General features: G+C 36.0%; 1 protein-coding gene across 2 annotated transcripts in view; it reads right to left on the bottom strand.

Annotated features, from left to right (window-relative positions):
* Gpc5 (glypican 5) overlaps window positions 1–27,369 on the bottom strand; it is a 1,086,235-nt gene that overhangs the window by 560,737 nt on the left and 498,129 nt on the right. Inside the window, exons 7-8 of one of the 2 annotated variants that reach the window (XM_057786871.1) lie at window positions 7,945–8,104; window positions 6,300–6,572 (exon numbers count right to left, since the gene is read on the bottom strand). In XM_057786871.1, coding sequence (XP_057642854.1) covers window positions 6,433–6,572; window positions 7,945–8,104 — 300 coding nt within the window. In that variant the 3' untranslated portion in view covers window positions 6,300–6,432. Of the gene's footprint in view, window positions 1–6,299; window positions 6,573–7,944; window positions 8,105–27,369 lie in introns of those variants that run through there. The other variant, XM_057786870.1, reaches the window with a different exon arrangement.

Genomic DNA, 27,369 nt, shown 5'->3' on the forward strand with positions numbered 1-27,369 from the left:
CCTATCAACTTAAAAATAAGGGAAAAGAAAAGAAAAGCATACTGAGAGGAAAGTGAATTCGCTTTCAACTCATCAATTTGTTGCCAGCACATCACTGGCACTTCTCATATTATTTGCGCCTTCTGCCTTACATATATGGATTTCCTTTACAGTTGAGTAAACCGATTATTCCCTTTAGAATAAAGTTGAAACCACCAAGCAATGCCGCTTATAAATTCTTATACATTGTGGAAAGTCTAGCTCCTTCCACAGCTGCTTCTCTCATTCTGAACTCAAGAAGCAGTTTCCGGGACTACTGGGAAGGGTTTGGTGAATCAAAAGAATGGTGGTATTCGAAGCATTTTTCTTTTGTAAATGCCAGGGTTAGAATGAATTTAATCCTACTTCCCATATATCTTTGATCCTGTATGGTAATCTACCCTAACTTTAGTTTTCAGAATGATATGCATAAGGGGCAAAAACTCCTAGAAAGGATAATTTCTACCATTATTCCAATGTCCCCCTCTGTTATCATGTCATATTATAACATTTACTTACTACATCTTTCTCTTCTAGACTTTGAGCACCTTAAAGCTAGGAAGGCCACATATATATTTAAAAAATATGTTAGAAACAGCCAAAAATTTTGCTAATCCATAACTTAATCTACTAGGTATATGCACATAGTGGTTTTGTTTGTTTGTTTTTCTCTTTTGGTTCTTTACTCTTTGAGGGATCTGCCACCCAGCTCTCAAGTAAATATCACCCTCACAAAGGCTTATCCTTACTTATAAAGGCTTGGCCTTAGCTTGGCTTGTTTCTAGCCAGCTTTTTTTTTTTTTTTAACTTAAATTATCCCATCTACCTCTTGCCTCTGGACTTTTATCTTTCTCTATTTCTGTATACCTTTCTTTCTTTCTAAATCTGGATGGCTGGGTGGCTGGACCCTGGAGTCGTTCTCTCCTTTTTCTCTTGCCCCTCGAATTTTTCCTCCCAGATTTCTCTTCATATTTATTCTCTCTGCCTGCCAGTCATGCCTATCCTATCTCCTGCCTTGCTATTGGCTGTGCATCTCCTTATTAGACCAATCAGGTGTTTTAGGCAGGCACAGTAACATAGCTTCAGAGAGTTAAAGAAATGCACCATAAAAGCATGCAACACATCTTTGTATCAATAAATAAATGTCTAACAGCATAAATAAATGTAAAACATCTTAAAATAATATTCTACAAAACATAAAAGTGTATATATAAAATGAGATATTTTGAATCAATTAAAATTTTTAAAAGAGGCAAAAAAGGCCACACAAAAATGTTCAGTAAACAAAGGAAGTAATGGTGAGATTAACCAGTTTACAACAGCTGGGTTATCATGGCTAAGAAAGCCTTAAAATTCCTAGCAAGTACACCAAACTCTAAATGCATGCTGTGTTTTCCCAAGAATGTACTTTACCAAATTAAAATGAGAAATTTTAGGGCTTCAAAAGTAGGAAATTGTAGAGTTTGTTATAGCTAAAGCACAAAAAAATAAATTGATTTAAAAATAAATACTAAAATATATAAGGATTATAAACATGGAGTTAGTTCAGTAAAAGTGCCATAAGATAAAACAGAAGGCTAAAGAACTGAATTTTAACAACCAACAGAACTGGAAGGGGCAGAGCAGCTGAGTTTGAAAGTAGATTAAAAAGAATTTGGAGAGATATTAAAACTAAGCAAGAGAAATTCAACAAATATATAGTAGCTATTCCCAAAGAAAAGAGTCAAGAATAGGGAACAAATTATTTAAAGTCAAACTTTCCTAGGAAGTCTTTGAGAAAATATTTACCAATAGAAATTGAACAAGGACCACCAAACACCTGAGAGTGTGAGCTCAGAACTACGGACATAAAAGGATAAGAACTACATAGAAAAGCTAGAACGAATCTCTGGGCACTGGGAGTGAAAAGAACGGAAGATACTAAGATTGACATTCATTTTACAGATTTAACATTCTGGAAAATAAAATGGAGAGATGCAAGTAGAGAAAATGGGAGTCAACGTGCTTATAGTCATCAAAACTAGGTTTTGATTATAAAAGGCAAGAGACCTTTGAACCATGGAAGGACTTGTGAAGTGTTCTGTCATGAGACCTTCTTCAGGAATAAAGTAGTGACTAATTGAGACCACGACTAGTGCTGAGAAATATATATTCAGCAGAGAACCAATTAGAGTTAGGTGATAGATTTTATGTGGACTGAAAATATCTACATCTGTCTCTCTGACTCGATTAAGGATATATAACCATCAATTGAGAAAATATGGGCTATCAATGCAAAACAGCTTATTTGATGTTAGTAATATTAATAGGCAGGCTTTTTTATAGTGACATAATTATTCTGATAATTCAATATATATGTTGTTCAATAAAACAAGTAGTAAATATATATTTATTTACATTATCACTCTGTCTTTAATTTTCACCTCAAAAGCTAGGCAGTGGTCAAACACATAGAACTTTAATCCCAGCACTCGAGAGGCAGAGGCAGGCAGATTTCTGTGAGTTCAAGGCCAGTCTGGTCTACAAGAGCTATGTCCAGGAAAGATCCTAAAGCTACAGAGAAACCATGTTTCAAAAAATCAAAAGAAAAAAATTCCATTTCAGGTATACAGCTAGTGGCCATGAGATACCACTTTTAACAAATGAATGAAAACTTACATAAAAATGTCTGATTGTATGTCAGTAACAGTGATTCCCAATCTGAATTTGATGTGCCTTGCACAACAGTAAAACCACAAGCAAAAACTTCATGAATAATAAAATAATAAAAAAATAAAAAATAAGCTCCAAATGGAAAGGCATTTTTGGAAAGTATGAGATGACCTGAATTCTGGAAGGTGAAAAATTTCATGTTTCAAATTATAATTCATATATATATGTGTGTGACATACATATACATATATATATTACACCCTCCCACACACAAACTTGGTAATATTTTAATTTTAGGATCAATATAGATGTTCTAACATATTTGGAACCAATTTAATGGTGTTCAGCTTTTATATGCTGTACTATCTAAAATGACCTAGATTGGAAAGGAGAAAATTGGCTCTCTCATGGAAAATGACTCTTGATCTTTGTTCAAAGCCTGAGAAATAACAGAAAATGGAAATTTACATGACGTTATTTTTATGATAGCATTAATTCATTGCCCTCATAGCTCTGGAGAGAAATCTCAAGCCATATTCTTTGAGTTCTCCCTAATGTCCACTGCTAGATGAGATACTGTAGCAATGGTGATTTATGTGAAGAAAGATATGAGGAAGCCAAACTTTTTTCCTCACTCCACAACCCATTGTCGCTAAGTAAATTAGTATCTTTTCTTAACTAAGGAAGAAAGGACTATGTCTTATTTCACTGTCTATGTGGAATGTGACAGTCTCTTCCAAGGTCTTCTTAGCTCCATCAGATAGAATCATTTGTTAGAAGCTTATATAAGGACTCTAAGTGAGGTATCAAAGACACAGGAAGCAATAATTCTATGTATCTAGAAAACAGATTCCTTTTATAGAAAACTCTTGGATGGCTAAACAGAATACTCAGGAAGGCCCAAGGACAGGAAGGATACCTTAGTCCTGTGAATGTTCCAGTCAGTGAGATATATATAAAAGATTAGTCCAGCTGTTGAAGAGACATTGATTCTAGTGACGTTAAGTTTGTCAAACATGCAAAGAGAGGAAGAGCTGGATTATATCCATCAGCATGTATGTCCTGCTTGAGTTCTCTTTGTGAAGGAACCTCAGGTTGTAGGTGGTTATAATCAGGCAAAATGAAGATTCAAAGATGCAATTCCTACAATTTGAGGTGCTCAATGAATAGCCAAATATATGTAAAACATTCAAATGTAGAAAATTTTCCTGTGATGTGAGATATTTTAACACCAATCTTCTAACACAATAAATTATTTTAAATCCTAGTACTGGAAACTATGCAGCATAGATGGCTTCTAACTATAAGTAATACTTCAGATTCGATTTAATAAGAATCCACAGTCAGGATTACAAAAAGAAATACTTTTACAATAAACACAGCTGGGCTGGAGAGAAAGGTAGGCAGGAAAGACATGTCACACACATACACTCACGTCACACGCATACACTCTTTTACACATATACTTACACAATACACACACTAACATACATACATTAACACATACACACGTTCACTAACACACAAGCTCACACACATGTACACATTCACATACATACACACATAGACACACAAACACACACCCATATACACACATATACACATATTCACACACTTGCAAACACATACACACTCATATACACACATACATATAGACACATAAACACAAACACAATTAATACATTTAAAAAATAAACTTAAATATACTAAATTACTTACTATTATTGGTGGTTAAATAAAAATGATGCCTGAATGATAAATAAATATTTTGGTGCTAAAAATTTATATTTTGAATCACATATTTCTCTGCATTGCCTGAAGTAAACATATACAGAAATAGAAAACAGTAAATTAGAAAAATATTTATCAATTTTGCAAATTTGCATAAATGGAACATTCATTGAATTTACATAACACAGAGTAGGAATATGCTCTTGTTGTATGAATAATAAAAATCCAGAGACAGAAAGAGTTTCAACTTGAAAACTAAAAAACAAAGTAGTCAAAGCACTAGCCTTTACCAAGGCTAGGCAATCAAAAAAACTAAGCAGATTAAGCCTCTCTGTCCCCTCATTAAAGGTGTGAGCCACCACCACCTAGATGTGTTTCTGCACTGATCTTGTGTAGCCCAGGGTGGCCTTGAAATCACAGAGATTCATCTGACTCTGTCTCCCAAATCCTGGAATTAACGTGTTTGTCACCATTGCCTGACCTCTAGTGGCTTTAGCTTTACCTCTGGTTTTCAGTCAAGAATTATTTATCAAAATACAAATAATATACCACTACATGTTCTCTCTCAGAATCTCTCAGAATCTCTCTCTCTCTCTCTCTCTCTCTCTCTCTCTATATATATATATATATATATATATATATATATATATACATACATATATATATATGTTTGTGTGTGTACATACATAATACTATATATATTATTATTTTAATTGAACCTTTTGAGAGTGCAAATAATCATGACAATTTCAGCTACTAAAGGGTAAACATTAAGTATAAAAAAGAAATCATAATCATTCCAGAGCTCTAAACACAAGTTACAGCCATTGAACATTCTGGAAAATGATTTTTTCCAGCTCTTGAGACAACCACAATTGCTTTTAACTTGTGGCCAATGAACTAGCACAAAGTTGCAAAAATCCAAGTTGCAGTACTTTGAAATCTAAGAGTGTAGCCACACTTTGCTGATTTTCTGAATCTTCTTCATTTCAGAAGTCTATCCACAGTGATTTCCTACCCACTTATTAAAAATTGAAAGACAACAGCTATAAACACTTAGAAATAACAGGCAGCGCTCTTGGAGTGAACAGACAAGGATGTTTTCAATGTTTGCCTGGAGTTTCTGACAATCATCTATATCTTAATCTCCCCAATTTTTATTGGGACTTGCTTACAGCAACCTGACTATGTGAGCAGTAACTGAAACATAGGTTTTGAAGTAACCAATTCACGCCTGCCACCTTGTTACCTAAGTTGATAAGAAGACAGTAGCTGAACATCTTTCACTGGATCGATTTCTCTCATGAAACAAACCCCATTTTAACTATCCCAGGTTCTTGAGATTCTAAATTAGTCTAGAATGTGAAAAATGCCATAAAAATGAAAATTCTGCTGGTATATGCAGACACACATATATATGGAAGCAATTTCAATCTAATTCATGTCAGTTGATAATTTTATTTCTGTTTTGTTCCATTATTTCTATATGGTACATACTTTGATGTCTTAGAATCCTGACAACATTAAACTAACTAATAATAGGGCATATATTATAGATTATACATATATATGTATATTATATATGCCCATATAAGTAATATATACATATATGTATACAACATATTAGTATATATAAACACTATATTAGGAAATAAGTGATTTTGAATTGACTATCACTCTGTCATAACTTTTAAATACAGAAGAGACTCATTTAAGACTTAGCAAAAGTTCTTTCACTATTGAAACCCTTTTTCATTTTATATTTTAGTGCATAGATCTAAAAAACTCAATGCAAGAAGGAATATACATACCAACTAGAACAACCCATATCTCGAATTCTGCCAATAAGAATAGAAAGTACTCCACCCATATCCTTTGTTCCCTTGCTGCTTACTCATAGTACCTCCTAACTATTTACCTTCCATATGAAAACCAATTACTATGTGAAACAAGCAACCCATTTCATTGTACAAATTTTTTTATATTTTGCAACACTATTGGTTTCTAGATTTTTTAAATCAATATGCTTTGCTAATAAAACAAGCATTTTAAGGGAACGAGAAGTTGACATTTCAATCTTATTACTGAGTATTTTTTCTCCCAACGGAGGATAAGTGTAAGAAGTAGAAAGAACTCTTGTGTGCAGTACAGGATATCAGGCCAGTCTGCATCTGGGGACACAAGATCCAGAAAGATTCAATTTCAGGTTTGGTAGAATCAGAGCTGATTAACTGAAATACATCCACTTGGGTAATATTAATTTTGCCTTGTTTTCTCATTTGATCAGTTTTATTGTCCTGCTCCATGAACAAATAAACATGCATGACACTGGATGGAATAGATCCCACCATCTTCATCTTGCATATGAAGATCACATTGGAACACCACTTGGTAGGTTTTTGTTTTGTTTTGTTTTGTTTTTGATTTTCGAGACAGGGTTTCTCTGTAGCTTTTTGGTTCCTGTCTTGGCTCTTCTAGACCAGGCTGGCCTTGAACTCAGAGAGATCCCCCTGCATCTGCCTCCCAAGTGCTGGGATTAAAGGCGTGTGCCACCACCGCCCGGCCCCCATTTGGTAGTTATATTTCTTTCAATTTTTCCATTTCAAAACTTTAAAATTGTAAGTTGCATATTCTCTGTTTATAGGTAAATATGCATGTACATATGTGGGAAAATGTGTGGGGGGGGGCTTGTGTGTGTGCAGTCAAAGGAAGATACCAGACATCAGTTGCTCTCCACTTTTCTCTTTAAATAGGGTCTCTGCCCAGAGAATTCCAGGAATCTCTGGACTCCCATCTTCCTTGGACTAGGATGACAGACACAAACCACTCCACCTGGACTTTTAGGCATCTACTAAGGGTCCCAAAATAAGTGAATTTTTATATTTATATGGTAGACACTTTACAGATTTATCCATCTCCCCATCCCTGGAAATTATATCTTTCATTGTAAATGAATATTCAAGCATTTAGAAACGTTTATAATTTATACTCCATCCAAACAAAAAGAAAGTCAATATTAGGGAGATATTTCAAAAGCAAAGACAGGATTGAGGAAGAGTTTGGGGAGAAGGTTGAACATGATCAAAGAGTATTGTATGAAACTATCAAATAACTAATAAAACTGCATATTCAGACAAAACAAATCTAATTAGATTATAGCAAAAGTTAATAGAGTAAAACCATGTAGACGGTGACATGATAGTAGTGTGAAATTGCACATTTGGCTGTTTAGTGGTACTTATTCACCGGGTTCAGAGTAATTACCGATACACACCGAACAACATGTCCTAAAGATTGATTTCCTTAAAATTATATACTTCTCAAAACTGCACATCACTCATCAGTTCTGTATAAAAAATGTCATTTCCACATAAAGCTACTAGCACAACATGAGCGATACCCCACAAAATGCACGCCCTACATGGTTGAAAACAGGCTCATTTCTTTTGCCAGTTACTCCAGTCTATTTCTGAGTTCACAAACATTCCTACCTGATATTTGAAAACCAATAATTTGAAAGTAATGCTAGATCCATGCACTCACAGTTTGTGATCTTCAGGGTCCTCTTGACTTCTCCACTCCCTGATCCACCACAGCCGTCTTCGTCATCACAGTCCCCACTAGATTGTTCCAGCATGCCGCCACCACTGCCTGGCTGAAGCAGCTCCCTCGTGTTGGGTTTGGGTGATCTACCCTGTAACAACTGAATATAGACAACAACAGTATATGTAAAAAACCACAGAATTACATTTCCTTAAACATTTTAGAAAGAAATTCAGAAACTAGGATGATTCTCTTATAGGATTTCACTAGCTCTGTGTAGATCCCTTTCCTAATCAAACCTTCATCATGTAACACATTTAAAATAATAACTGGAACATTGAAAAATGATGGGCAAAATCTGGAATCTGCAAAGAGCAACAGTCCACCAACTAACTCTAATGTGAAGCTTTGGAGAATGCTTCGAAAAACAAAGTCAGGCCTTGTGCTTTTAAGTGGTTTGACCCAATGACCCTGTATTTCTGAATAGGAAGAGTCTAACCACAGTTAATTGCACTGTTATAAAATACAACCCTCATTGTGAAGCCTTGGCTGAGAATCTTGTACCAGTTTTCTAACTGACACTCCACACATTCTCCAGATATGGAGTGCTAGCACCTCAGAAAAGAATTCACCAACAAGTGTAGCATTCTGGACAGACACATACATGTCAAGCCATCTAACATTCCAATGTAGAGGGCACAGGGCAGATTTGAAGTCCAATTTACATTTCTGCAAATTGTTGGCTCTTTGACCTCCACAGTTCCTAATTCTCATGAACTTCATTAGCTCTTAAGAGCAAAATAAATGCCATAGAAATTTTTTCAGACTAGACACAATTAATATTTTGAATAATACTGAAAATTTTGGAACTTCTTTGTAATGGGGTGATGATATAAATAGCAGAATATTTAAATTAAAGGCAAGACTTATAAAAAGTTCTAAGGCAATTTGGTGACACATATGACTAAAACAAGAGAACAGGGCCCTGTTGTCCACTTAATGGGCTTTTAAATTAGGTTTCTTTGCAAAAGGCTGAGGAGAGGAATTCAATGTGCAGATAATAGTCGACATTCATATGAATGACAGCATCTCATACTTAAGAGTCCAGAGAAAAATAACTTCAGAATCTTGATGACAAACATAACTGTAAGGATACTTAGATCAAACAACTGAACTTTGAGGTTGAGAAAGTTTACAATTAAAAAATATCAGGTCATAAATGCAGAAATGCCACACTTCTTTAAACTTTCTATTTTTCTAACCAAAAATCATGCAAGCAATAATAATTATTTAATTTGCCTTGCTTGTCAGCAGTTCTCAAAGACTATGCTACTAGAGTTAATTTTTCAGAAATTATTTCAAAGTCAAATGAATCGAAACTTCGTTAATGTGGTTAGCGTGTTGGTATGTGTGCCGTTTACTGGAGATGGGGGTGGGGCAGGGATTATTGCTATGGAGAAATACATGTAACAATTTTAAAAACTGAAACCTGAAGAAATAGAGTCAGGAGAAATGGTTCTACTTTATAGTCTCTATTGCTGTAGGAATTCCTACAGTCAGTAGCCTTTAAGTTACCCTCCCACTTAGGCGTGGCCTCTTATACTATATATTCCAATGTAAAGCCCCTTCCCTCTCTCTTCCGGCTACGGGATTTGGTTGCTATTCCCTGTTCGAGCAGAGGATTGTGATCTGTGAGTCTACCCCTAAATAAATAACCCTTTATGATACTCAATTCTGAGCTAGAGTGGGATTTCTTTATAGCATCTATCTTCACTTTATCATCTGTTATTCAAGTATTCTACTGATCATGGAGCTAGCATAAAGCACTTGGTCTATGAAGTTCAACATATTGAGAAATGAATCTTGACTCTCACATACATTCACTATGAAAAATAGCTAAAGGTGCATTCCTTGAATAACTATTCAGCTTTCTCACACCTAAAACAATCACAATAATATTTGTGTGCTATTGTCATATTGAGAAAAAAAACACAAAAAGTATAGTAATTTGAAATAAATGTGCCAAAACATTAAATACTAATACAAATAATTACTAATATTTACTTTATTACATATTCTAATAAAATGTTATTTAAGCATCTAGTGTTAGCTTAAAGAATTATCTGATAGGTAATCTAATTATGAATAAGCCTTGAGTAACAACTATAGCAAAAGCCACACTCTGTGGTTTCTTGTCTTCTTTTTTGATGCTTGCATTCTTTACCAACATTTTCCCATATCAACTTTATTTTCTAAGGATTCTTCTGGTATTTTACTGGGATCCAGTCCAGAGCACAAACAAAATCTCATGAACAACAATACATAAATCGCCATGATCCAAGCCCAAGAATTTGATCTCAAAATTCAAGTAGAATGATAGTCATTGTAAAACAGTGCTATTTTAAGAAACTTTTTCATTTAAAGTGACTAAACATGTGGTCAGAGAATTATTCATTTATTTATAGTTGTCACCACTCTGGATGAAGTGGGAACTGGGAGAATGGAGCCAATAAACTAGGCAAACTAAAGTCTCATGAGATAGCTAACTTTATTCAGAACAATTTATACTGAGGGTTTAGAGAAATCAATCACATGAGTAAAGTTCTCATGAGTTCAAGTTGTATGCAATCACAAGGTCAAGCCTCATGTGGTGCTGACTGAAGTTTCTGTCCTACCCAGTCTCAAGGAAATACACAGAGGTCTACATTAATTATAAACTGATAGGCTTCTTATTAATTCTTTCTTACATCTTATATTAGCCCATTATTCTTGACTGTGTTAGCCACATCTTGCTTGCTCTGTGTCTGACTTCCTCTGTGTCTGGGTGACAACTACAGACTACACCTTTCCTCTTCCCAGAATTCTCATTGCCCCACCTATACTTTCTGCCTGGCTACTGGCCAATCAGCATTTATTTAAAATACAAGTGACAGGGTACAGATCATTGTCCCACATCAATGAGGAAAGAAAAGTTTTCCAGAAAGGCATATAAACATTTAATTGAATAACAGCAGCAATCAACAATGAGTAATACGAAATGAGTTCACACATATCAACTATACCTGGGAGGAACAAGAAAATACATCCCAAGGACAATTCCATGTTTTAAAGAAATTGAGATCACAAAACTTGTTTTGTTTTCTTAGAGTGTTCTCACAAGTACTCAGAGTTCCTCTCACATGACTTTGTTACTTGTCTATGATCAAGAATAGTGAATGTTCAAAATAGTATGGGACATTTATAAAATCACCTTTGATGTTTTCTGTATTTGTTTTTCACTTTAGCATCTAGGAAATATCTGAAACAATGAACTCAAAATTGTAAGAAACAGTATTATATACAACCATAATTTCTTTCAAATAATCTGTGCTGAGCAGAATTGGAAAACAGATTGCAGGACTTTGCACTTTAGTTCCTGGAACTGGGAAGCTGGTATCATTTTCAAATGTGATATGTTACATTTTCAGGACGTATGCGAATGTACTAACTCATTTATTAGTAATTTGGGGTTTAGAGAAGCAGGATTGTCTGTGTGAGAATAATAGAATCAAATCAGTGTTTTAAAAGACAGATGGGTTTTAGAATCAGAGGTGCTTGGGAAATATGATGCAGGGAACCATGGTATATGAAATTATAAGATCTAGTTTCGATCAAGGCCATTAAGGATCACATGGAAAGGAAGTGACTATGTGAGGCATCTAGAAGCTAAGAACAGAGTGGTTTCTAGTACAGGCTTGGGGCACTGGTCTTATAATCCTCCCTGTACAGTCTAGATTCTCAAAATGGCTCATTCCTCAAAATCTCTAAACAGAGTCAAATGTAGCCAGTCTTTTGATTTCAGCCACATGACAGCATAAGCTCAGGTCTGATGTTGGAATACTGCTAACTGTATGGTCATTTGTTGTGTACCACAAGAAATTTAATGGATTCACATATTTAATACATACTCACACTTGGACAACACTTTTTGGAAAAATTTTTTAAAAAAATATATTTGAATTCTCTAACACATTCTTTAGAAACAGATCCACCTACTGGAAATATGGTGCCCTTAGATATAACTTCTCACATTTCAACCATGTATAGGTTTTGACTTTCTCTGTTTCCTTGTGGTCTTTCTATTTTCCATGTCTTAGTGTAGAAGACAAAACCGCTCTTTCTATGGTGGTGATCCAAATAAATCCAGGATCTCACTGGGTGGACAATCCCAGATCTGCAAACACATCTCCTGATAGGATTGGTGTATCCCTTTCCAAAGTATGGAGGATCTATCTTGTCTAATTCATTTTCTTATTTTTACTCTTACATGCCAATGCATATCCACTTCTATTCATGTGATAGAATGTGATTATCAACCTGACTGGATTCAGAAAAGCCTAAGACATTAGTAAAGCACACAGCACTCTGACCTAATGAGTGTTTTAACGCACAGATGGGTTCAGAATCTAAAGATACTAATACAAGAGCTAGAACTGTTAGATGTTGGGTCCCAATTGGAAGAACGGGGTTGTTTTAACCTACTGATAAGTTCAGAATCTGAAGAGACTATTCCAAGAACTAGAAGTTAGATGGCAGGACCCAAGGAGAAGAAAGAGGTCACTGAGAATGTGCCTTTGGTAGCTATATTTTATCCTAAATCCTTCCTATTGAATTTCTATGCTACTTTCCCTCTTCCATGATGTGATGTTCTCATCTGTATTTTCCTTCCATAATAGAAGTCTCAAAAAATTATGATCCAAATAATTCCTCTCTTTAAATTGTTTATATGAGCTCCTTTAACAAAACGATGAAAACAATACTCCATACAGAAGCATGTTTTTGTTACAAGCACATGTCCTTTGTTTCTTCCAGGGAATGTCTAACATGCTGCACGCTCACATGTCAAGAGATCACACTTTTGTAGTTATCGACAGACCTTGTTGTATTCACTAGTTTGTGTCTCACCAGGAACAGGAGGTGAAGATTACCTTATTGCTTTCTGTCTTACAGAGAAACTGTCTCTACTCACATTTCATGAAACCTTATTTTACCTTATTCCTCACTGCAAGGGACTTTGTCCAACCCACTAGGACAGCGTTATTCTCCCGAAATCAGTAGTTTTACCATGTCACTTCTTGGCCTTAAAGCACTTTCATGTACTTTACTGAAAAAATAAACGTCAGTGGTTTTCAACATGTGTATGGAGAGAGGGGAACATCATTCCAGATAAATAAGCCATGAAGAGAATGGCAAAAGGTGAGGTGCTTGCCAGTTTCACCGTATGGCCCTTCTTGATTTGTTTGAATTAATATTTGTGAGAAATTTCTCAAGAAGCCATCTTGTCTCCTTGGGATTCACCTCACATTTTCCAAATTTACCTAAGCAAATTGCCTGTCTGTAAATCACCTGGTACAAACCAATATACATCTAGAAATGAGGACAAAGTAAAAGGTAAATAGTGGCCAGGAAGTCAAGGTGCTCTAGAATACATTAAGATACTTTAAAATTAGTCTAAACACAGTTTTGCAGACGCAAATTCTGTCTAAGAGCATGGCATCTAGTCCCACGAAGATAACGCTTGTGTTGCCGTTCTCACTTGTCTTCTCCTTCTTGCCTCCTAAAGTATGCCCTTACCTTTTTTTCAACTCATAACAGTGTATCTTGTTTTCAAGTTCAATATCTCCTTTTAATCCCTCATATATTTCTTTTTCTTTAAAAAATAATAACAACAACAACAACCACCACCACTGTGCCATTAATTAATATTGAATTCACATCCTTTTAAGTCATAAAACTGATGAGTGGTATATTTCTCAGACATGAGTCCAGGATTTAACTTTCTATATTCTCCTCACCATGCTGAAATATTAGGGGATAATTATAAGTAATTAATGATAATAACATTTTAATTAATTAAGTATTCTTTGTGTATGTATATCCTGTCATTATTGCCCTCTGTATCAAATCAGCTTTAGTAACTTTGTTTCTGCAATCATCAATGGTCATGAAGTTCAAGAATAACTGGATCTATTCTTGCTGGTGGCAAAATCGGTTCACTTATCCAACTTATGGCATTAATTGAACATATGTTATGTAACAAGTATTCTGAAAGATACATCATCTACAATAAAAAGCAAGCACTGTTCTTAAAATGTGCACACACATGCTTTAGTTCCAAGAAAGCATTTATAGCTATGTTATAAGATGAAATTAAAATTAGAAGAGTCCAAGGTTTAATGTTATGACTTTGCTAAATTATTATCTCTGTATTTTAAAAAAGGAATCAATTTAAATAATCTTAGTCCCTGAATGTTTCTAAGAATTTGTTTAAAATAAGCATTTGAAGCTGAATATCTTTTAAATGTTTATGTTCTCGATATTTGCTACTGCAAGAGAGGTGTTCCCATTGCAGTTTTCAAATAAGTCTGCACCATTTTTATTTGCACTAAAGTCTCCAATGTTGAAATAGTTTCAAATTTTGATTCAGTTTATTTTGTTTACTTGTTTGTTGTTTCTAGAGAAGAAAGTCTGCTTTTGCATTTGGGATCTTCAGAGCAAGAACAGTATCTTTGGTCTTTTCTCAGAGGGCTCATTCTCCCCATTTGTCCATCTCCAATCCCTGAAAGACAGTGTGTCTTTTCCTCTCCTTGTTTTTATTGGATCATCCTCATGGACAGGCAGCACTTCACATCCTCTTCTTTAACCAACACTTGGATATCAGCCTGCCTTCTCTCAAGGGCAGACTTTCTTCTCTATGTTAATAAACCATATGTGGATTTGACGAAATATAGACAAAATGAATCTTTAGGATAAAAATAGTGCTTATTTCTGTGTGACACATGAAAATCAGTCATGAGTACACATGGTCACCAAAATAAATCTCACCATTTTGTTCACACACAATTACACATTCCATGCACTAAGGTAGGCATGATATATGGATGGTTTTAAACATAAAATCACAATTAAATTTACCATTACCATTGTGGCCATTTTCTCTTTGCCTCTGTAAAATATGACAAAAAATTTTACCTTCTATGGTGAGCATTATTTGGCTTATGTGCTATAAACACTCAGGGCCTTGTAAATGTCAGTGGTGGGTATTTTGCTTTATCATGGATTTCACTGTAAAAAAAAGTTTGACTTGATCCTGCTGCACCAATCCTCTTTGGAAGAGGGAAAGCTTATGAGGGCAAACCCAGCATTTACAACACTGTCTGCCTTAGCTTTGCCACTACAGCCTGCCTAAAGCTAAAATGATTATGTTTTAAGATTTTAACTTATTCCCCATTAGGGATGGGAGAAATTCAATCAATACATACATATTTATAGAACAATTAGAACAGAAGAAAGGACATGGTTTTGAGCGCCAGCCACACATTAATTGTGTGCCTTAGGCAAATCACTTAAGCCTATTAAAACTCATTTTGCTCTGATGAACAAAAATGCTTGAGAAGGCACTTTATCCACTTGAAAGCCCCGTACTCCTTCACAGTGTCCTGTGCATGACCACACATCCATAAAATTGGGAAGAAAACAGAGGAAGGACAAAGTGGGGGAAATTTGCTCTTCCTTTCCCAATGGGAAGACAACAGAGGAAAGACAAATTGGGGGGGGGGGTTGTTCTTCCTTTCCCAGTGGGAAGACAACAGAGGAAAGACAAATTGGGGGGGGGGTTGTTCTTCCTTTCCCAGTGGGAAGACAACAGAGGAAGGACAAAGTGGGGGCAAAATGTTCTTCCTTTCCCAGGGGCAAGCAACTTGTGCAGGCCAGTGATTAGCTGCAAATCGCCAGTTTTGATGACTGATGCTGTCTGCTTGTGTTTAATTGGTTTAGGAAGCTCATTCAGGAGGATTCTTACAGGATGTTTTGTTAGGGAGAATATCTGATGAGTCTAAAGCAAACACACTTTGTTCGGCTGCTGAATTCATCTCTCAATAGACCAAGTTTTCATTTCACTGTCTGGCAACATCCCACCTTTGCAAGAGCCTGTCAAACACTTGCAGGGAAATCTACCTTTGTCTGACTCATATGTATAATATGTTTGCCATAAAAGAGAAACATCAATCAGACTCAAAATAAACCCCAAACCTAAGAGCACAACAATGTGGTTTAATGCACTACACATAATGGAGCATTTCTAGCTAGTCACCTCTACTTTCATCATCATTTACATAGCTGTCTAATGAGCAAGTATGTATTAAGGTACTATTAGTCCCCATATGTTATGTCATTCATCCTGGAAAGCATAAACACCAGAAAATATGCAGTTTTATATTAATTATAAAATTGTTCAGACAAACATTAAAATGTTAATAGAAAAAGATAAAATCTTTTCAAGAATAATAATAAGTTTTAAATGATATGTTTTACACACTAGCTGAAATTTTATGTATATGTGCACATAAGTATGAAAAAGTACTTGTATGTGCATACATATGTAGGCATGTGTATATGAAGAGAAGTTTGATACCAAAATGAATATAATTCTGTTTTAAAGATATTGGCATTTTTGCTTTCATGTAGAAAAACAATGGAAGCTCATAACATTTTAAAATTGGAACTCTGATCTAAAATCCCATGATTGATTCCTTTTTACCTCTATAAGACTGTTGCAAATGAGATGTAGAAGTCTCTTTACAGAACCTGCTCGTTTATTTTGCTTGTGATACAATTTCCCATTCTCTAAACCTCCAACCTTACTCCCGCCTCTACAGACCTAATGCTATTTCACTTTCTATGTCCTTATTAATATTATTAAAATAATTTTTACGAATCCATTAACCAAGTGTGCTACTGCTGCTCTTTCAAATTGAGAAAACATTTACCCATAAATCCAAACACGACAACTCCCCAGCTCTGTATTTTCAAGAGCAGTTAAACCTTTATAGACCGAAAAACCTAAAAAGCCAAACACATTTTACAGTATGTCATGTTATGTTAGGCTGAGCAGACACAGAAGTCATTTCTTCAGGGTTTCTTGTCAGTGTTTGCTTTAAGTTAGAGCTCTCTGATCTCTGAGTCTGTTACGCCAGTAATACGAAAGGTCACTGCTCTGTTGGCATTTGGCTTATGCAAGCCAGGTTGGCAATTTATAAAAGTCTTGAGATTTTTGTAAAAAGAACTCTGACGTTAAGAATGGTTTACTAAATTGGCTCTCTGAAGCGGTAATACCGCACGTAAGTCATTTAATCTTATTCCCACACAAAAGCTCTGCTTTCCACCACTACATTTGATCTTCATCTCTAACTCAAAAAGGAACTCTCCCATTTGTGCCATAATGGATTGAACAAGTGAATTGTGAATCTGTGTCCTAATCTATACCCTAGGTATCTCAGGAATGAAGTAGAAATGGAAGAAAAAACAATTTTATAAAGAACTTAGAAGAAAAACAAAATAGTGGCAACCAAAGAGGAATATTCAGGCCAAATTTTAATTGGTATACAAATGGCTATTGAAAAACCAGAAGTCAGTGACAGCCACAAAGAGCAATCTGTGGGTAAGCAGTGATGTTTTATTACAGCAACACAAGGGAAGAGGAAGTGAAAGAGAAACTGGAAATTTTAAGCAAGGCGAATATCTGTAAAATGATTGGTGGAGCAAGTAGATGGTTAAGACAAATTCTTGAAAAGACAAACATCTTAGTCCTCAGAAGACAGGACTTTCCCTATTGTTTGCTCGAGGGAGACTTCGTTTCTTCAGTCTCATGTTCAAGCTAATTTACTAATTTCCCAAATCATTATTGCATGATCATTGCCATAAAGACAATGGATAATATCGTGCATGCATGCATTCATGACCTTAGCAATATGCTTGGACAGAAGTGATTACATGTAGGAACTTATAGTTGATACAGGCTAAGTTACAATTAAAATAAATAGCTTTTGAAGAAAGAATAATGAGATATTGAGCAGTTTCATTATTTTGCCTCTCTCAGGTGCTGATTAAATGTGTATTGTTCATGGCTTGGGTTATCATTCAGGAGTCATTTCTATTTACTATGCTAAAAGCCTTAATCCCTCCAACTATACCTTTGTAAGCATGCAGAATTTAAAAGAGCTCGTGGGGTGAGGTAAGACTGTGCTGTTTTGAATGGATGTGCATTAATGTGCCTCCTTCCCACTTTGAATTTTGACTTGAGCTTGGCTTTGTCTTCAGAAACTCATTCTGCTTGTCAAAAGTATAATGGCTTCTGCTTGTCAAAAGTATAATGACAAGTACTTATTAATAATTTACTTGCTGAGAAAAAAAGCCTAAACTATTTGCCCAGTCATTGCACATCATGTTCCTGATAACACGGGAATCTAACTTAATTTCTCAAACCATGGAGAAAACATAACTGAGCAAATATGTTCGAAAACACCAAAACATTTGGTAAATTGAGTTTCTATTAAACAACCTTTCCAGTGAAGCAGAGGCCATATCAATAACAATGTTCTCATTTTCTAGTTAATGATTATAGAAAGCACTAATTTAAAAAATATATGTTTATTTTTTGTAGATAAGTGTTTTGTCTGTGTATGTCTTTTTTTTTTTTTTTTTTTTTTTTTGGTTTTTCGAGACAGGGTTTCTCTGTGGTTTTGATCTGTGTATGTCTTGCAGCAAATGAATGTCAGGTGCCTACAGAGGGATTCACATCCCCTGTGCCTGGAGTTACAGGTGGTTGTTAACCATGGGTGGAGGAAATTGAACTGTGATCCTCTGGAAGTCAATCATCTTAAAAGCTAAACTACTATTCCAGTCCCTTTAGTAATAATTTCTGTGTCCATTGATATGGTAATTAATGACTTTGGCTGCGTTATTATGGGGACAACTCAATGATGGAGGAATTAGGCGCCACTCTGTTGTGATAGGAGCGGCGGGGCTGTGTTTTACCACCCGGCTAGCTTTACCCGAAATAATTACATGGAAACTGTATTTTTTTAATCACTGTCTGGTCCATTAATTTTAGCCTTTTATTGGCTAGCTCTTACATATTGATCTAACCCATTTTTAATATTTTGTGTAGCACCATGAGCTGGCTTACCAGGGAAGATCTTAACCTGCGTCTGTCTGGAGTGGGAGAATCATGGCGACTCTTTGACTTAGCTTTTTTCTCCCAGCATCCTGTCTGTTTACTCCACCCACCTAAGGGCTGGCCTATAAATGGGCCAAGGCAGTTTCTTTATTAGTTAACCAATGACCATGTTCCCAAATATGGTTTATAAATGTTCTTTTACATTTAAAGGGGGATATGATATAGATATAAATAATTTACATTGGTATGGATTATAAGGTCAATTTTGTTATGTGTATATGTATTTCTGATATTGATTAAGGTATTGTAATTATATAGTTCATTTAAAAATGTAATGTAAAATAAAAAATATAGGTTGTTAATGGATAATCATCAATAATAATCAAGCTTGTAGTCATGTTAGTTAGATTTTCTAGATATATAGAGATATATTTCAATTAGATAGGCATTCTTCATATCTTTCAAAGACTACAGAACATGGCATTTAAAATATTTTAATAACTTAGGGCTTTTCATGACAATGAGACACATCTGCTCCTGTCAGTACCAATCTACTTCAAGAGGAAGATGGGCATCGAAGAGGATCCTTATGGAGTTTGATAGCCACTTGGGCAAGAAACTGTTCTTGCCTGGACTATTGCATAAACTGGACACAGAGAACCCGCAGAAAGAGGACTGCTAAACTTGCCTAAAGGTGAGATGGTTTTTCGGGGTTCCTGACTCATAAAAGAGTCTGCAAGACATTCTGCAGGACACAGCAAAAAGTGACTAAACTGTCTTTGGAATTTCCTGCTTGATGAAAATGTCTGCTGGATACTAGGGCCTGTAGGCTGAAGATGGATGCCCCAACAGTACAAAAAAACTTTGGGTGACTATCCAGGCAGTGAGATGTCTCTGTCATTTCTAGAGTTTTGGATCTTTTGTTTGCTTAGGTATATTATATCCTTCTGGAGTCTTTGATGGAGTTAAAGAATGGTTAGTTATAGTTATAGTTTTCCTTAGTTATAATAAAAGATAAAATAGATATAAATATTATAACTGTAATTTTTACTTGATAACTGTTTTGTTATATGTAATTTTGCTGTTAAAGTTAAAGCCTTCTTTTTTTTTTGTTTAAACAGAAAAAGGGGAAATGATGGAGGAAGGTCATTGGTTAACTAATAAAGAAACTGCCTAGGCCCATTTATAGGCCAGCCCTTAGGTGGGTGGAGTAAACAGACAGGATGCTGGGAGAAAAAAGCTAAGTCAAAGAGTCGCCATGATTCTCCCACTCCAGACTGACGCAGGTTAAGATCTTCCTTGGTAAGCCAGCTCATGGTGCTACACAAAATATTAAAAATGGGTTAGATCAATATGTAAGAGCTAGCCAATAAAAGGCTAAAATTAATGGACCAGACAGTGATTCAAAAAATACAGTTTCCGTGTAATTATTTCGGGTAAAGCTAGCCGGGTGGTAAAACACAGCCCCGCCGCTCCTATCACAACAACTCAATATACTAGCAATACACACTTGCACCAACAAAAACATCATGTTCTTTTTACACAGAATCCAGGTATCATCATTCTCCTTCATTAACTTGGGGTTTGCCACTTGCCACTTCTTTTTATTAAGACAAAGTTCTACTGTATTTTTAGCAGGACTATGAGATTTATGTCACTCAGCTCTAGGTTTTGCAATTGTTGTCTTTCATCTCCTTCATATTGCCTTCATCATATGACATAAAATAAACAGAATTAATTAAAAAGAATGACTGAATAAAGGCAAGAGGAAGGAAGATTTTAATCATGATATATTGTCATGCAAGTGGTTCCTGTTTAGAAGTATTAATTAATCAAAGGTCCATTGTCTTCTTGAAAGAATCATGAAGTATTGAAAACTCCTTTAAAAATCTGATTTTGGCAACTATACCAGATTTGCTTTACTGGCCAGCTGTGCAGGAGACATCCTCGGGTGCTCAGGCATAATGACAAACTCCCCTAAAGTTTCAGCGCAATAAAGCTTCACTGTGAAGGATCTCAGGCTGACCCACTTCGAATGACATCCTCAAGTCCTCCAGATGGTAACAGAACTTATGACTTCACAAATGTTCTAACGTCGACCTTTACCATGAAATACCCTTACTGTACGTTTCTTTAGCCAACCTGTAAAACTGTGAACAATCATACATGAACTGAAGGGAAGTGTTCCAGAAATAATGTGAAAAAAATGGACAAAATCTGAATCTTTAGTTGTCTTGTGGAGAGGCTAGATGGGTATATTTTAAGATTTTTAAAATAAATTCTGTCACTGCTTAATTTTGTACACTTAAACAATTTAATCTTACTATAGTTACATACTCACTCCAAAGGTGAAACAAAATTTTCAGGTGTCACGTATAGCTCTATATTAAAAATACTGTTATTTTTTTTTTTTTTTTTGGTTTTTTGAGACAGGGTTTCTCTGTTGTTTTGGAGGCTGTCCTGGAACTAGCTCTTGTAGACCAGGCTGGTCTCGAACTCACAGAGATCCACCTGCCTCTGCCTCCCAAGTGCTGGGATTAAAGGCGTGCGCCACCACCGCCTGGCAAAAATACTGTTATTTTAACTTTCTCTTTACCATCCTTCCCCTCTCTAAAGTAATACACACACATACACACATATATACATGTGTTCTATATATTATATATGTAATTATAATTGTATGTTATATGTAATATACATAATGTTAATATACTTAAGACACACATGCATAAATATTGTTTGTTTATTTATATATTATTTATAACAATATGCAAATACATTGTTTTATATATGTGTGTTTGTTTATATCTCAGGCCATAGTAACATTTTGCAGAAAAAGTATATTCTATCTTTTAGACTTACTTTAGGCCTCTGTAAGACTCATGAGAATTCTCTTTTTTTCATGGCTAGATACAGGGTTTTTTTTTCCCTGAAGCACACACACCCTGCCAGTGGAAGTATATGTTTGTTACAGATTAAATTCTGTTTATCTGAAACAGATATTGAAACCCTAGATCATGATATTTTAAAATGTGATAGTATTTAGAATAGGACCCTTTTAGAGGTAACAAAGTTAAAATGGAAGTACTGGGTTGAATCTTTATCCAGTAGCATTAGGTTCTTACAAATGGTGCTCGGAAAATGCTGGCTACTTGTGCAAGGGTTTGCTCTGCAGAAGACCTCATACATCCTTGTTTAGTGATAAGCCTCTTTCTGGTCTATTAATGAAACAAATTATGGTTTTGGCTTCCTGTTGGTTTAAAATTGTTCAATGTGAGAATCTGGATATAAGTACTGTTGCTGTGAGAATCTTGCTAGAATAAATGTCTGTGGGTGTATCTATGTCCTGAAAACACTCTATACGAATAGTAGCAGTCATTGCTTACATTTTGGGAGGGCTAACCAGATAATTCACCATGCTTGAAAATCTCTCTCTCTCTCTTTCTCCCGTCCTCTCCCTATGTGTGCATGTGCATGCATATATAATGTGTTAATCATAGAAACAGCTTCTATAATAGATACAGGATTAATTCAGTGTTTTCAAGCTTCTTGAAGCAATATTTAACAACTGTTTTTTTTCCCAGTGAAATCAATTGCTTCCTGTAATGTTGAGCCTTGGTCTGGAATATGTTAGCTTGTCAGTGGCTTTCTTTTGTGTTTTCTTTGTGTTTTCATTTTTCTTCTCAGACATTTACTGGGTCATTATCTCTCTAAATATACTATACTGTGCTTCTTGTTCTGGATAATTTCACTGGCTAGAGAATTTTATGTTGCCATAATTTTCTCCTCAGCTTGTTGAAAACATTGTTTCATTGTTGGGTTTCCATAGTTTTTTGTTAAAATATTGTTTTCTTGCTTCTTCGCTTGCCTTACTTTCATTTTATTATGGATTAGCAGTTCGATACCTTTTTCTATTTATCTTTTCCTAAATTAGGTTGCTTACGTTTTAAGTGTCTTGAAAGTGAATTTTTTTTTCCTGTTTCCTGTTGGAGATACGGTATTGTTGTGTACATACCAGGCTGGCCTGGCACTTAGAACCCTCTGCCCTTTGCCTGAAGAGTACTGAGAGCAAGGCATATGCCAACAGCTGGTCTAAGGTAACTCAAACGTGTAATATATGCCCTTCAGTGGTTTCCTCAAAGAGAAATGTGTAATGACAGTGGTGGCTCTGGTCACATCATCAGGTGCACTTCTGTGAACCTATCCCTGAAAGTGTGCTGAGGGAATAATTTACTTTGGCCTCTATCTCTGAGGTTAATGGAGGGAGTCAACAAACAAACCGGAGAACCATACGGGAATGAGTGACAGATAGGGCTATCAGCATCTGGTGTCAAAATCCCCAGAGGAAACAGGGACAAAGGGAGAAGCTGAGTAAGTCAGCATTCAGTTGGCTTTTAAAGAAAGCAAATATCAGAGGAAACTGGCCTTTGGCAAGAGTGGCTTGGAAGTTGTGAGGGGATTCCCGGCTTTCTGTCATCATAGTGCAAAGGAGAGAAAGAGATATGTCACCAAGGTCTCCTGGCCTGGTGCATGCTGATGGACAGGAGGTTTGGGCATGTTCAGTATGAACATTTTTGTTTTATCCCTTTAAAACACAAAAGCAGGACAGGTTATATAGTTCAGTGTGTATAATGACGTGTCTTCAGAGACTAGCACTAGCAAATAACTATTGTATGTATTACATTGTATATAAATTATTTACTTTTATTAAAAATTAGGCAACAGAGAAAATCCATGATTAATTAAAATCTTCATGAATTTCCATTTTCAATTTCTATCATAGTGATTGGTGGGTATTTATCTAGTTCCATTTCCACCTCCCTGTACTGGACACATGTTCTCTTAGATAGTTGCAGCATTCTAAAATATGTTGTTCTAAGCCCAGATCTCAAGTGCAGCTGTCTAACAGTGCTCTATTCATTGGAATATTAGTCTTTAATCTACTACAGTGACTCTACACTCAGGAGACACACACATGTAGACACACACACACATACCACATATGGTTCTGGTTCTTTAATACTATTCAGCAAAATGTATTTAATTGTATTTGTAGAGAATATTAGCAGTAACAAAAACAACAGAAAAATTGCTGCTGATTTATTTGGTAAACAAGTCATTGATTTATTTTACCCCGTATAACTTTATTTCACACCATATTTTGTGTGGGGTGTTCTTTGTTTGTTTATTGAAACTGGGATTCAAGGACCCTGGGTTAGCCTTGAACTCACAATAACTAAGTACAGGTGCCCTTGAACTCTTGCCTTCACCTTATAAATGCTGGGTGTACCAATGACTAACTATGTCTAGTGGCAAAATCTTTTGGTTTCTACTCTAAGGCCTCTTGGAACAATTTCCTTTTGTCACAGACCATGCCTTCACCCTAGCTTGGCCTCATTCTTCCTGTTATTTAACAGCACCCCTAAGTTGAACTTCTCACTCAGGCTTTTCTAGAGGAGGGTAACCACTCCTTCCGTGTACAATAGGTCTTTTTCAGTCGGTAATTCTTTCATCTCTCTGTGGTTGATTCATCTGATCCCCAGAGAGAAAAAATATAGCCTGTTGATTAATTCTTTTGACTTGACGGCATGCTGAAAGACATCCTTACAAAGTGCTTTAAATATAAAACAGGTTGATTTTAAAACACATGAAACCATCTGATGCTCCACTTCCACATTGCTCCCTGAAGTCAGAGGGTTGCCATAACAACATATAGCCAAGCACAGGGCTTCTCCTGGCTCAAGGTCCTAGAATACAGGATTTGGGAAGGTTTAGGAGTTGTGGCCTTGATGGAAGGAACACTCCTTGAAGGGCAGGTAGCTATCATAGTATATAATCTTGCCCTACATTCTGTCTGCCATCTCTTCTTCATGTTTGAAGTTAAAGATGTTATTCTCCTTATAAATTCTTTGCAGCTGGCTTCCGTGCTCCAACCTTGCCATGAGGGGATCTTATCCTTCTGAATCAGAAGCTAATATAACTCTCTCTTCTTTAAATTAACTGTAGTTATGGTGTTTTATCAGAGCGACAGAAATTAACAAAGACATGTTAGCTGTCTTAGTTATGGTTTTTATTATTGTGAAGAGACACTATGATCGTGGCAATTATCATGAAATAAAACATGTAATTGGGGATGGCTTATACTTTCAGAGGTTTAGTCCATTATCATCACAGCAGGATATGGTGGCATGTAGGCAGACATAGTGCTGGAGAAGGAGCTGAGAATTCTAGATTTTGTTATCTAGGCAGCAGAAGGAGACTTCACATCACATTGGGCATAACTTGAGCATAGGAGACCTCAAAGCCCACTTCCACAGTGGCAAACTTACCTATGATATCATAATCAGATTAATTATTACCCCCTTGACATGTTAGAGTGGAGATTTAATGTCAATACATGCATGGTGCCTGAAGGGATTCCCATAAACAATACACAAACCACAGCGGTAGTTTTCATTGTTACAGCAAGTGTAAGGGCAAGAGAGCGAGGCAGGGTAATCATGAATGTAACATCGTGCTACTCCAGTGAGCTGTGTACTGCCCATATTCTAGTGGAGAAGATCACATACAGTGAGCATAGTTAGGTGTACCAAAGCCCGCCCTCACTACACTACATCATCCATGATTGTTGCCACTTTTCTCTTTTACTACGATGTTGTTTTCATTTTTATCACCTTTATTGAAAATAGATTCTCTTATACAGTACATCCCAAGCACAGTATGCCCTCCCTCCAATCCTAGCCACCCACCTACCTCCCCTCTCCCCCAAGATCCACTCCTTTGTTTTCTCTTCAGAATAGAGAAAGCCTCCAAGAGACAACAGTCAAATAGAGCAAAGCAGAATACAATAAGATAAATTGCAAGACCTGTTATGGATGCTGGACAATCCCATTGGAGTGTAAGCGTCTCAAAAGCCAGCAAAGACATAAGAGATTCACTCACCCACTCCCACTGTTAGGAGTATCACAAGAAGACCACATTAACAGGCATCACACATACACAGAGGACCTAGTGCAGATCCATGCAGGCCCCATGCCAGAGGCTTCAGTCTCTATGAGCCCTATTGAATCCTATTTAGTTGACTCACTGGCCATATTCTCCTGGTGTTTTCCTCTCCCGCTGTCTCCTACAGTGTTCCCCTTCCTCTATCACAGGGTTCTCTGATCTCTACGGGGAGGCTTACTCAAGGAGAGGGATCCCATGAACCCATGCCCTATCATGCTTTGATGGCCAGGAACCTGAGACTGGACAGCTCAGAGACTTAGGGCAGGATCAAACATGACAGGCAAAAAAAATTGATTAATTGATTCTTAATGATATTCCTAATGATATATCAGCATCTTGTCCAGTTGACATCAGAGAGGCTTCCTCCAGCAGTAGATAGGAGTAAGTGCAGAAAGCCACCACCAGACATTATGCAGAGAGAGAAAGTTCAAGTTATGTTCCTTCTTCAAGGACAGAATAGCTGTCTCTAGTTTGAAAACCCTTCTCTTTTCTTATAGAGCTGGTAGGGAAAAGCAGCAGTTTGGTTCTTCCTTCCCACCAACTTCTCCTATGATGAGTAGAGTGAAGAAACTGTGTACACCTGCATCGGCCCCTGAGATTCTCCAATTATAACCTCCATATTATAACAGTGAGGTCAGCCCCTTCCAATTCTATGTGTTAGGACGTGCCAAGCCATGTAGTTCGTACTTCCCCGTTAACATCTGTTAATCATGGTGGCGGCTTTGTGGTCTCTACTTCTCCTTGACTCTCTGGCTTCCAATAACAATGAAATTCTAGCTTAGACTTAGTTTTATCTGCTTTGTTCAATGTCATGTTCTGTATAGCCCATTATGCACTGTGATTTTAAAGAGATGGGACCTTTCCTAAAGAGTTTGTACTAGGGTATGTTACCAAGTATTATGATTAATGGTTCACAGTATTGATAATACAGATTTCTTCAGTCATCTTATTTCTTCCCCAGTTGGATCTCAAAGTATAATTCTGAACTGAGAACTATCCATTTTTTTCCACAGTGTCATATAAGAGCTGTTAACTCTTGCAAGCTATTTTAAATATTATGCAAACACTTTTCCTGGAATTTTATTTTTACTGTTTATTTGAGTGTACCATTGAGAAGTCAATGCAGTTAAATGAATATTTACTATTTACTATTTGTTAGCCCATGCCTTACTAGTAAAAATATTAAAAAACCAGACAAGTTTCTAAATATCACAGGTTTTCTAGTAACACATCATAGTTCTATATAAAGCCAATGCTATTGACCTTTACAATAATAACTTGAAAGATACTCAGAGAAGAAATACATCTTACTATGAAATATTACCTTCACTTTATTTGCAACAAAATTAAAATATTTTATAATTTATGTTTTGGGTTAGTTCCAAAAATTTCCAACTTCACATACATCTTTAAAAAGCAGGGTG

Source organism: Chionomys nivalis, chromosome 12 (genome assembly GCF_950005125.1).
Source record: "Chionomys nivalis chromosome 12, mChiNiv1.1, whole genome shotgun sequence".
Lineage (NCBI taxonomy): Eukaryota > Metazoa > Chordata > Mammalia > Rodentia > Cricetidae > Chionomys > Chionomys nivalis.